Source organism: Morone saxatilis, unplaced genomic scaffold (assembly GCF_004916995.1).
Source record: "Morone saxatilis isolate NCDOM2014 unplaced genomic scaffold, NCSU_SB_2.0 Contig17, whole genome shotgun sequence".
NCBI classification, from domain to species: domain Eukaryota; kingdom Metazoa; phylum Chordata; class Actinopteri; family Moronidae; genus Morone; species Morone saxatilis.
In genome coordinates this window covers 11,407,104-11,420,208 of record NW_023339729.1, presented here as the reverse complement: position 1 = coordinate 11,420,208, position 13,105 = coordinate 11,407,104, and the positions used below count along the sequence as shown (strand labels likewise).

The following is a 13,105-nucleotide window of genomic DNA, read 5'->3' as shown; positions in this document are numbered from 1 at the left end:
AACAACGCACCTTTAAATAAACTAGCCATCTAGTTGGGGCAGCTAGGTTTTACTTGCCCCTGTTCGTGTAAGGGAACAACTGTCGCGCTTCTACTTTGGCATAATAGTGGGAGCCTTGGGGGAGTAAGCAAACAAATAGTACAGCCTGTACGCCTTATCCAACTCTTACTACTCTAGTGGCCCCAGGCAGAAGTAAGAACAGGGAGGAATGGACAGGAAAATGGACGAAGGTTAAGTGGTTAGGCATTGAGCGAGGCAGAAATGGTGTTGTTGAGGGGAGATGAGGCAGGTAGGGACTGTGTAGGAGGAAGAAATGAAGTTAAGAGAGGAAGTGAATGTTGAGGAATATTTATATGTTTTGGTCTTTTTTTCCCCCATTTTGTGTCTTTAATATCCAACAGTGCAAGTGTAAGAAATTAAACGAAATCAATTATTTTTGCTTATTTATGATCTCATAGCAGAGTATGTTATGCATTATACTTAGTATAACAAAGTAAAAAGGCTGTTTTGTAAAATTGTAGTAGACGTTGTTTGGTACTATAAATGTAATGTGGTCGATGAGATTCATCATGAGAGAACCCTTTGTAGGGTAATGTGGAAAATGGCCAAATATGGAAAGAAGAGTGGGTAATAACATGAGGACGGAACAGGGAAACTGGAGTGAGAGGTAGGACATAAGTGAGGGGGCAGAAAAAAGGAATGGAAGGAAGGAAGGAAGAAGTGTGTGGAGAGGAGAGGTGGTGAGTTGTGGGTTTAAGACAAGGTCCAAGGTATGATATCTAGGCGTCTGTAATCCTGACAGCCAGACAGTGGGTCAGACCTACTACACACACATTTACACACAACATACAGATCCAGGAAAGTGTTAGGTAAGCCAGCCTGTCTCTGTTTGTGTCTGCTTTCATATCCTGTGATGTTGGTCCTCTGTTAAGTAGCATAAACATACAATAAGATCTTGGACTTGAAGGACGTATTGTTTTGCTTTTATGCAACACATAATCCTTAATTTTCTTTTAATCTTAACCAAAAATGAAGCACATTTTTCCTTCTTGCGGGACTGATGACACAAGCTGTTTTCCAATAATATACTTCTGTGTATGTCTAGACATCATAGGAGGAAATAAACTGGCCTACCCCTATGAATTAACCCTCTTCAACTCCTGCAAGTAGAGAAAAACTCGGTGCTGTGTGTGTGTGTAAGAGTGAGTGAGTAAGTGAGTTTTGGTGGGTGGGAGGCTAAGGAAATTGACAGCAGTTCACTCATTATTGATATATTTATACTGTTGTGTTGTGAGAGGGGCTGAGTGGAAGTTTTGAAGAGAAAAGTGCGGAAACCACTTCAATAGACCCCCCATGTCAAAATGGGAAGTGCAGTATGTGTGCAGATGTACCTGGTAGGTCTCTCCCATTGCGTGGTACGTGTGATGTGGTTCAGGTACTGTATCCTTCCAGAAGCTGTCCTCCTCTCCTCCCAGCTGTTTCATGACAGATTAAGACAAACCAATGAGAAAAGAGCCACTTTTGTCCACTTTTGACACGTATACAAACATGCTCATCTAACAGCACTATCAAACATTGTATCTTTCATTATATAAATAACACAAAAAAAGAGAATCACCAATTGGACATACAGCTGAACCTTTTAAATGCATCTTTAAAAAACACCACACACATAAAGAGTTGCACAAGAATACATAAAAATAGTTAATGAAAAAGGTGATATTCTCTCCTTACAAACCAGACAAAAGTCTCAAAGGGAGGATAGTAATATTCACATATACGGTTTACAAATGTTAAATATACCTCACATTTCAAATATACACAAAAACACAAACACCTACAAATTAAAGATTACTTCACTGATATAATGAAGGAGTTCTATCAAAATAGCTCATTTTTAAAAGAAAACCTGTCATAATACTAACCCATCTGGTAAGTCATTGTCAAACAGGCGACTGCAATCCACCACCGGCCCTCCTGTCCCAATGCGATCTCTGGACTGAAGACTTACTACACAGTTAACAAAGACAGGGAAGACCATGGATCAATTACATTTTCCTATCCATACAGTGCAGCTCAAATAATAAATAATGTTTAGTCTATTCATCATTTTGTATAAAGTACCTATGGCATGTGTATTCCAGCTCCACTAATGCTTTTTATACATTTTTGTCCTCTTTATATTCTTCATATTACCCTTTCTCCTCTGACATTTATACAAAGGAAAATAAGAAAAAAAACATAAAAGACTGTATTGGTAGGTAACAGAAAATAAAAATATTCCTCTGCTTTTATATTACTAAGCCAGAAAAAAAAAAATCTTCCAGTCTGTGGTTCAGTGGTTAGGTAATAATCTGAGTCAGAGCATTGAGAAAGAGGATACAGTCTGGGTCAATTTGTGTTGTCTAGTGTTTAAATATTACAATGCACTGCGACATCCAGACATCCAGAATTGTCTCTAACAGGACTCAGTTCAACTGTCAATCTCCTAATTTCAAATATTGAATAATGTTTGGTATCAGAATGATTAATGGTAGTTAATTGAGGTTGAATTTGCAAAATAACTGAACCATCCATTTATATTTATCAAGAAAACTGCAAGAAATAGCAATGTCACCCAGTTGTTAACTGGTTCAGTGTTTTCAGACAGTAAATGTACAGCGGACAAAAGCCCTGGGATTTGTGCCCCCTTCAACTTTTTGGCACACTGAATGTAGACAAGAGCTTAAGAAATATGTAAACAGAGCCAGACTAACATGCAACTAGATATATCTTATAGAATTATCTTTTTTTTCTATGGTGACATACACTATGCAGCTGACATTCTGTGTGTATGTGTTTGTGTTTCTTACCGACTATTTGTCCTCTCACAGTATCATTGTCATTGGGGCCCAGCTTATTCAGATCCAGTCTCTGATCTGCAAGAAAACGAAACAAGACACTTTGATTCTGCCCCCATTTACAACCATGAACATATCCAGGTACTCAGACGATGTGCATCTTGTTTTATTTTAGGTTGAGTAACTGGGTGTTCAGACTGAAAACAGAACTGCAGGAGGCTGCATTGGTGTGTGGGCATGTTGCCTCAGTGAGACGATGAAACACTATCCAGGAAGGCCAGATTGAGTAATATATCCATGAGTTTGAAGGATTATCATCAGATGCCAGCGGAATCATTTTTATCCTCTGTTGCGACAATCAAACAGTAGTTTTGAGCCAAACCTTTCAGTGTCAATGCCGGGCCATTTAAAGGAATGAGGTGTCTGAGTGTTATGATAAACAGACTACTGTTGCATACTATAGGGCTATGCTACAGAGTTTTGTGTTTTGAGGTGATTATTTATCTGTCAAATTGATTTACATGTACTAAACATTGCTGCACGTTGTTCAAGGAGGTTGAACAGTTCCAAAACTCAAGCAGTGCCATAACAAAGGACAAAGATGACCAGTACTTTTGGAACCATTATTTTGTGTTATATTGTCAAACTGAGATAAATTATATTATTGAAAATGCACCAATTCAATGTTCTTTCAAACTACACAGGGCCTTTTTTTCAGATGCATGATGGAACACGACATACTGAAGTAGACTGTCAGAACTGCGATATAATAAATTAAGTTGGCATGCCAGTGTGCCTTCGCAATGTAAAAAATTCATCAGCCTACTCTGTAGAAGAAATCCCCCTGCAGCTTTACCCATTTTGTATGAAAGAGATACAAATTTGGAGACAAAAAAATCACAAATCTTGGACATAAAATGTGTTAGCAGTCTTGTTGTTTCTGGATAAAAAAAGAACTCATTGTAGGTTCAGCAGAGGATAGCACTGCCGGACACAGACAACACAGAAACACAACCCAGGAAGACTCCGAACAAGATCCAGACACAGATACATTTAGCAGTCTCTCCCCACTCACCCTTTTTCTCTCTGACACACACTAACACACACACACTAAATTCCACTGGGAGACTTGTGCATGACCAGTCTAGCTGATCAGCACAAGGATGATATCAGTTGGTTCCCGTTTACAATGCAAGTTGTATTTCACTGCAGGGTAAAAGTCCTGCAGGGACTTGGGCTTACTTAAATATGAAAACCTAAAACATAATCGGACATAAGAGTGTTAGTGTAGGAGAGGGGGGAGAGGGAGAGGAAGGGAAATATGCAGAAGAGGAAAAGTGAGTGAGAGAGGGGGAGATAAAGAGATGCCCTAGTTCTCCATGTGCTAATACTAAAACCAAAGTCGGACTGGATTTGTCATGTCTTTGGTTTGCCTGTATGATTTCGCATTCACATAAAATTGTGTCTGTTTGTATGTATAGACTAAGCAGATCTAAACAACCCTATGGCTTGTTTCCAGTGTGTGTGGGTGTGTGTGTGTCTCTATGTGTGCATCTGTTCCGGATACGTTTCTAGACTAAACAGCGATGGTCTAAGCCTTACATGGCTGGAATAGTAAGCAGATTTTTCTCTTAAATAAGAGAAGAGGGAAACAGAGAGACAGAACATTTACAGACCTTTAACCACAACCCGGGCCCTCACCGCACCATTCAATTCCTCAGAGCTAGGAAAATTGTGTGCTAACTGCATGTAAATGTGTGTGGACCCACATAAGATGAGTGTGTTTGGTATTGGTTAATTTAGCTTATTTACATCTCATCACATCTCCATGTGTGTGTTGGTATGCATTATGTAAAAACTGTATCAGTAAATATAAGCGGTTACATCACTATAAATACTACACACAAATTAAGAGGTTCAAACGAAGCTGACTAACATGTGTAGTCAGTCAAATCATTCTGAAAAACTGGTGGTTTGTGTGTTAGTGAGTTTGTAGGTTCAGAAGTGGGTCAAAGGGCTTAGAGGTTTGTGTCTGTGACGCGACAGGAAGTGGTGCTCAGTGTTGAGCCAGACAGACTTAAAAGTAAACTACACGATCATCCCAGATTGCCTTTTGGGTTGCAAGTATGTGTTTTGTATGAGTGTGTACTTGCGTTGGATGACAAAGTGAGCTATGTGAAAGAATATGACTTCTAGGATCCAAGACAATTCCAGAAAAGTTTTTTTTGTGTACGTGTGTGCCTCCTGGCCAGACCAGGGACTGGGCACTGTTCATGTGTCTGCAGCACACAGGACGAGGACAAAAGGATAATGTGAGCACTGGTGTCTTGTCATAGCTCATGTCTCCCTGTCCACTTCCTGTGGCTGTGATAAAGTATCATTTCTGCCATGTTGGCTATACAGTAAGTGGCTGGTCTGGAGCCTAACTGGAGCCTATACTGTCTGTTTCTGGAAGTTGTGGGTAAAACTAAGGGCAAGTCCGTTAGCACACAGTGGAGTAAAAGTATGGCTGCAAGCTTCCATGGTCGCCAAGGTCCCTTTTGTGGCAACACTGACGCTGTTGTGGTTTTTGGTGGATTAGGGGGTGAACTTTATGAGCCAAAAGTGCCATTTAGGAGCAAACAAAGGTTGCTGGAACGTATTCTGAACTCTTATGTGAAGTATTTAGCTTGACAGTTTGGAGTTGGCGTAAGATGCCGTTACATCCCGTTACATCTGGGCCAACCAAATTACAACTTACGACTTGCATTCATGGAAGTAGCAAACTATGCAGCTTGGATAAAAAAGCATCCAATTATATTCAGACAAACAATTCCTTAAGTGGTTGTGGGGCGTGACTGTGTAGAATGGATGAATGGAAATAAAGAAAATGCCAGATACATTAAAAAAAATGGGGAGAAAAATGTACCGTAATTCAGTGAGGTGGTTCTGGTACATGACTGTCTGTGTTTAAGACAGATCACACAGATGGATTGAAAGAAAGGAGGAGAATGAGTGGAAAGAATTTTACATTTTACAGTATGAACTACAGTTAACTGTATATGTGTCAGTATCAACTGACTGGCTATGACAACAAGGCAGACAGGGTTAACAAGCATGTGGCCATGTGGACTGCACTGAGAAAATAAGAGTCTACATCAGTTGGAAATAAAAGGGCACAACACAGGGGCAGCAGCCTGAAGACATGCACATGGGAAACTAACCAATTGAGAATGTGTGTGTGTGTCTGTCTGTGCAAAATCATTGCTGTTCCTGCGTATGTTACCCACATTCGCCCGCGATCAAGTTTCTAGTCAACTGAGGATAATCACACAACTATGCCAAAACAGCATCATTCTTCCTCTTTTTGCATCTTGTACCAAATAGTGACAATAAGAATTTCAGCATGAGTATTGCGTCCAAGGATAAAAGCTATTTGCTTCCATGACAGAAAGTCCCCCTGTTGTAAAATTAATTGATGCAACTGATGTAGTCCTAGGTGCCAGATGTCTCTAGCAGGCAATATTTCTGATATGTGTGGCCTAAAGGAGTTGCCTGTGTATTGTGCCCATAAATCTTATGGCAATAAATGGTTGGCACTGAAGCAGCAGGAGGCGGAAAGCTGGGAATGGGACAGCGGCACTGCTGTAAGAGATACACATGTAGCAGCAGCCTAGCTAGCTATCAAACTGGTGCATCCAGATAAAACAGGGGCACAGGAAAGGTTCCCGGACATGGAGTCTGTGTCTGTTGTCGGAGACACTAGGTCTAGTCTGTCTATGTGTGTGCTGACTGCAGGATGTGTGTGCATACATGTGTGAAGAGAGGTTAGCATGGCTCACCCAACTGCTGTTAGTTATTCATTTATTCATTCTGTATTTCCCATGGAGCCTCACCATCACCCTTCACTAACACACCAGCTGACACCTTAGGGTAAAGGCCGTGGTAAGCATGCAGAGGGAGCATGAAGAGACCAGACATCAGTGACCCTTTTCAGTGACTGTTCAAAGACAGAGTATGCACACACAAACACAAGCAGGTACTTACAGCCAGTGTCCTTGATTCTGTTGATGGCGTTGGACAGGAGGCGGACACAGCCCAGGAAACCGGCACCCTGTTTTTTGTGGATCTTCTTGTGGTTCCATACACTGATGGTGATTGAGTCTGCCTTACCAATGTATCTGACAGGGAGCGAAAGAAAAGAAGTCAATAAAACAGAAAATAGGAGTAGTTTGTTATCCTGACAATATGTATAGCATTTCAAAGGGTCCAATGAGACATTGTGCATGCTTGTTGCAGGAGGCTCAAAGAACAGAGCGGGTTTTCATTAACCACTGGGTTTGAAAGATGGAAGTTAAATGAAATCATAAGTTACGACACACAATTTTCCAAAACACTGATAAATACACCGATTAAAAACACAGACGAACTGAAACTTCAATTTTGCATCTCTTTCAACTACTTCTCCCTGACAGCAAGAGAACAATCCACACCATGTTTGTGGTGTAGACTTGCAGACTGTGTAATGAGACCGATTAGCTGATTTTAAAGTAACTTGTGTGTATGTGCTTGCGTGTTGGTGCAGATTTAGTGCAGCTGAACTCAGTCTAGTCGTGGTTGAAGAACAGAGGAAGTCCTCATGATGTGCTCAACCACTGTCTGAGACCCAGACAGCTCCCACAGTAAACACACAAAATTCAAATGCACAATCATGGACACGCTCACATACACATGTAATTGCAGCCTAGCTAGCAGCACTGATGCCAAGCTCGACATTATGCTGTGTATCACAAGCAAGGAGTGGGGTTTCCCTACTAAACACATCAAAACGTATAAGTTTGGTATAGAAAATTGTTGCACTGAAATCAAATTACAACCTGTGTGGGTTCTGGATCTTTTTAAGTGTCCAGTGATTCAGTCTGTATTTACTATCTGATGAGGATGCAGTAGCAATCTTGGTACTTTCACTTTTTCTCTCTTACCAGATGCAGAGGTGTCCAGGCCTGTGCTTTGTTGCACATGTGGATGATTATGATCTCATTCTAGCCATTTAACACTATTGGATGACAAATCAAAGGAAAAACACAAAGTTTTGTGGAATGAAAGTTTCAATTTCCTTCTTCAATAAAGGTGAGTTAATTAAAAGCTTGTGTGCCAAGAAGTAGATACTTGCAGACTAGAAACCACTGTATGTAAGCTGCTCCAAACCCTCCATCTTGTGAAAGGCTTCTGTCATATTATAATATGAGGGATTGTACAGAACATTGCACTAGTTAGGACAACTTGAATGATTTTTTGCTCAAAGATGAAATGAAAAAAACAGCCAGATGTTTTTTTCTTATATTTGATCTATTTTTTTTAATCAAAGCATTAGGGCACTGTTCTGATCAACAGATGCACTAGAGCTTGTACTGTTATGTTTCTATTTAGTCCCCTGCGATTGGTTGCTGTGGTGCAACTCAAAACGTCTCTCTAAGGACATCATCATGTTCTAAATTTAATCTTGTGCTCTTCCCTTTACAGTGTGGTTGTGAGATTAACAGGCCGATGTGATGCATTTGAAACAAAAAAAAGAGAACTGAAATAGCTGATGAGACAATGACTAAATGTCTGAGGATAAGAGAACAGGTAGAACAAAATGTTATTTGCTCACTCATAACAAAAAACAGTGTTAGGAAACCCTGTGTCCATAAGATTGTAGCTACTGAGGTAATTATAACAGGACAGCTACCGACTACAAATTTACATGGATGGGGTTGGACTGAACTGCTAAAAGGAAAGTAAACTGCAGTATTTGCATCTCTGTGCTAAACATTCTTTCAAAACATTAGGGGCTTGGTTATTTAAGTATTATAAAGTTATAAAGGGTTGCAAGTGATGATACAATACCTGTTAGTAACTACTAAACACTGGTGGTCAAGCACACAGACAACATAGTTAGAGACACAGAAATTGATACACACACACACACACACCATTAGGTGGTTACGGCAACAACAAAAATAAGGATAATCACTCCTAATCCTACAGACAGCAGCAGTGGAGGGGAAAAATTTTCTTGGGTCAAATCCAGATTAGCTTTCAGGGACATACTAAATCCAGACCTGCAGGACTTCCCAAACTTTTTCTTGCCAGGGAACGTACATTAAATTGTGAAATCAAAAATACGACTTCTTTCCAGATTGGATATAATTTCATATTACTGTTGGACAGCCTTAGTTGATAAAGACAAAAATAAATCAGACTTGTCCATATCAAGTACCTTGATCTGATTTATGTAAATTGAGTTAATGCCAAAGCATTTTTCCTCGATTCCCTCAAAACGGTTCGCTATCACCCCATTTCACTTCCACAGACTTTCCCTGTCTCTCATAATGGAAAATTGCTAATATTTAAGCAGAACCATCACTTATAAGGTACAACACGTTCTGGGTGCAATGTAGATATGCAAGGCTCCCTGCAGACAGGAATGGAGCAGAGAATACTCTCCCCATATTGAAACACTACCATTCAATATCTGGAGTTACTCACTTTCTAATTACACTGTAGGTGGCTATATGTGACATACAGACCTCCACAGCTTTTAATACGTAGGTTGTGATGAAGAGAGTCAACTTGCCAACTACTGGCAATGCATAGGGGGAGTAAAACTGACTTTAGCAATGCTTGTGCCACTGATATATTGTATGACTGGAGACAAACCAAATCTTGCTCAGGCAGTATGCATTAAGGTTGGTAAGGTAACACAGACTCTCATGAGGGCACATGGTATGCACAGCACAACATGCAGAGGAAGGAGAAAGCAGAAAGCGAATCTGATCCTGTAACCAAAGAAATGTGAAGAGTTATACTGAAAAGGCTGGAAATTGGAGGCCAAGCATGAGGAGGCAACTTGCCAAAGCCAGACCTACATACTATTGTGAGTTCGTGAACTTTCAACACTTACAAAATGTTTTCAAAAAGTTGGCTCGGCCTACATGTCCTAATAATTTTAGGACACAGAACACCAACATGAATAAGAGAGCCTCAACTTTAGTCAAAAGGGATATAATTATTGCAGGGTATGTGTGATACGTATTATAGGGCACCAAGCTCCCTGGTGGGATAATTGGGTGGGTAAAGACCCCACCCTCCTAAAGCTGGAGATTGGGGTGTGGCGAGACGGTAATCTGCCAAGCCCACACTCCCATCTGCTTTCTGTGGCATGTTAGCCATTTCCTGAACCAGAGGAAGAGGCCAAGGGTCGCTGGCGGGAAACGCACTCCTCTGAGGGTGGGGATCGAGACAGGGGTAGAGAATGAAGTAAAAGAAGGAGGGGACCTGAGATTGACACGGCTCAAGAAGCATTGCAAACAGGTGTGTGTCTGAAAATTAAAGTGTGGCCAGAAAGGTAGGATGTATCTGTTACAAATGAAATGATAAAGGCACAAATATATTCACATGCGCATGGACATCTAAAGGATTCTGAAACATACATGTTCTTCACCAACTGGGTTTAATGACAATTAAGGTGACAAATAACAATTCATTTCATTATTAATTTACCTACCTGTTATTCTATTGAAAAACAGATTAATTGTTTGGTTTATAAAATGTCAGAAAATTGTGAATAATGTCCATCACAAGGTCCCAGATTCTAAGGCATCTACAAATGTCTTGTTTTGTCTGAAAAACACACCAAAACCCAAAGATATCCATTGTCATTCATATTTTATTGTTTACTATTATACCTCTCTCTTTTGTAATTCTCGAGTGCACCCTTTCAACACAGTACACCTCACAGCACACGGCCCCGGTGAAAACACCCCTCCTGCCACCGGTTCAAGTGTGGAGTGGAATGGTGATCCCATTCTAGTCTTTGTAGTCCATATCTTCTGAGACCAATGAGCACAATAATCACCGCACAGAAAGCTTTTCCCTCCTGCATCTTTTGGTTTCTTTGACCATTGCATTATTCATAGATTTAGTTTGAAATACCAATGATTTGCATTTACATTTCTGAGCCTGACAAGAGAGCTTCCTTGATATGAAAAGAACCTTTTAAGAAGCAAGTTCACAAAAGCTGATATGTGGCTTACCTTGAAAGAGATTACTAAAATAAATTAGCACTCTAAATGTGTGTTGGCCTATGTAAAGCCACATTTGGCTCAGAGAAAGTGAGCAAGCCAGAAAAATAAGAGTTAGGCAAACTCTAATTCACAGAGGACATTGTTCAGGAGTACTTCGAATACCCAAAATAGGAAGAATCTGGTATTTGAGAAAGAAGGAACTTCCTATCTGTAAAAGTTGTGTTTCCACCCGAAACTGCATAGGTATTTATGAGGCCTGAGATATGGAATGTCTAAAATCTCACTCTACAAGATGTTTTGTAGACAACAGCTCAAAAGCGTTACAGATGGGTGTTTCTGCACACAGTAAAGAGTCGACTCAATCTACATTCCTAAAACACTTGTCACAGCAGTTCAACCACAGAGACATATGCTAGAACCAGTATTAGCATTTCTGTGAAAACAATGCTTTCTGTGGCAGTCACAGCAGTCACAGGACAGGAGACAGACACACACACACTTCTTAATTCAATGAGGCATAAACAGCAACATGTCAAACTGTTTTAGTGCTCCCATTGACTTACAAATCATAATGTTGATTCCACTTTGGGTCCAGCGTATTTCTCACAGTATCTGTAGAGTGGCATTGTCCTGAGCCATCCACCACCACTTTGGCAAAAGGATCTGGCAACCCTGTAAAAGTAAAGAGAGGCATGTGAAAAGGCTTTGTTTAGCAACTGTACAAATACAGTGAGGTCACCAATACCTCTTTCATGTTCAACCCACATTTGACCCATTTTTATGAAACTGCAGACACAAGTTGGTTTCTGGTTGTGCCTTTTAATGGTGACTATTAATTTACATAAGTACCTATTCAAGTTCCATTTCAGTTCTTTCCGCTCGCTTGTTTTTTTAAGACTAGTAGGGTAGTCAGTTAAATGCTGCTAAACATTACATTTTATCCCCATTTTTTAACAGAAACCATTGTGACCAAAGCCGAGCATGAAACCAGGTCTGATGACGCCTGTTGACATTGTTCACGTTGCCCACAGATGTAGGTGTCGCTGTGTCCACCTGAGAAGAGTATATAAGTGAACACCATAGAGAAGGTCCCTGGTGTCATTGTGTCTTCTTGCATTGATGTTGTGCCCCTCAAACATCTTACAGGACAGGCACATTAAACACTTTTTTTGGTGCTTATTCTGTTTTAGTAAGTCACAAGATGGCAAGCTAATACTGTGGACAATCTTTTTTCGAAGTGAATCCCATGTCTGAAACATCTTCTCAGCAAAGAGAGAGCAGGCAGCAATGTGTAGAACAAATGTAGAGCAGTTGTAGTCGGGGCATTGCACCTGTGGGGTCCACAGCAGCAGTCTTCTTTGTTTGTTTTTTTGCTTTGTTGTTCCTTAGTCTGTTTGTTTGATACTCCCTGCGTGGACAAAGGGGATTTGTTCCTTGATGGTGATATTGGTCTTTTTTTTACAGTCGTGTTTGGTCTGCAAGAGTACAACCAGCATCACAGTCTTAAGTACAGCGCAGAATTTCTTACTCAGTGCTTTAATTCTGGCATCGTGGGAAATGGAACCAGGCACTGTGCTACAGCTGGTGATTTTGAAGAAGTCCATGGAATGTAATCTACTAGGACCAGGACGGTTTGGGTGAGGAAGAGAGGAAGGGAAGGAGGAGTGTGCCAGAGAGACAGAGAGCCTGTGAGACAACAGCTGCACAGCATACCCCTGCCCTCTATCATGCTTACTAATGTGCAGTCTTTAATGAATAACATGGAGGAACTGAAAGCAAGTGCTGTCGGAGTACTGGGATGCCTGCATCTTCGCTCACACCAAAACCTGGCTCAGAGAACAGAACTTCACAGTCCAATTAGGGTTAGGCGATCATTTCTTTTTCCTTATCGTCCAATCACGGATACTTGAGATTGCCGATACCCAGGTGGCAGGAGAGGGAGAACATCCCAGGATGACAATGAAATGCCAACATGAACGACTGACTCAAGAAATGGGACAGCCATTTTACTAATGGTTAAAAATATAAAGCAGCCACCACCATTAAATATAGTGTTTGTTTTTTTAATCTATCGCCTTACTTAGAGTTATTATTCATTACAGTTGTTTATATCCATCATAAAGCAAATGTGGACAACGCGCATCAATCATTATTAGAGTGATGCAGGGTTAATCATACATTTTCTGAGTTCAGAGACATGGTAGAGGGCTTTAAGAT

The 13,105-nt window shown here is 40.5% G+C and overlaps 1 protein-coding gene across 1 annotated transcript in view; it reads right to left on the bottom strand.

The window, feature by feature from the left end:
• Nucleotides 1–239: 239 nt before the first annotated feature.
• The window catches only part of LOC118326594 (E3 ubiquitin-protein ligase SMURF2-like), a 42,876-nt gene continuing 30,010 nt past the window's right edge, over nt 240–13,105 (bottom strand). The window contains exons 3-9 of the mRNA XM_035659620.1: nt 11,452–11,560; nt 6,867–7,000; nt 2,853–2,918; nt 1,926–2,010; nt 1,392–1,475; nt 1,282–1,300; nt 240–296 (exon numbers count right to left, since the gene is read on the bottom strand). Of these exons, the coding sequence (XP_035515513.1) occupies nt 240–296; nt 1,282–1,300; nt 1,392–1,475; nt 1,926–2,010; nt 2,853–2,918; nt 6,867–7,000; nt 11,452–11,560 (554 nt within the window). The remainder of the gene's footprint in view (nt 297–1,281; nt 1,301–1,391; nt 1,476–1,925; nt 2,011–2,852; nt 2,919–6,866; nt 7,001–11,451; nt 11,561–13,105) is intronic.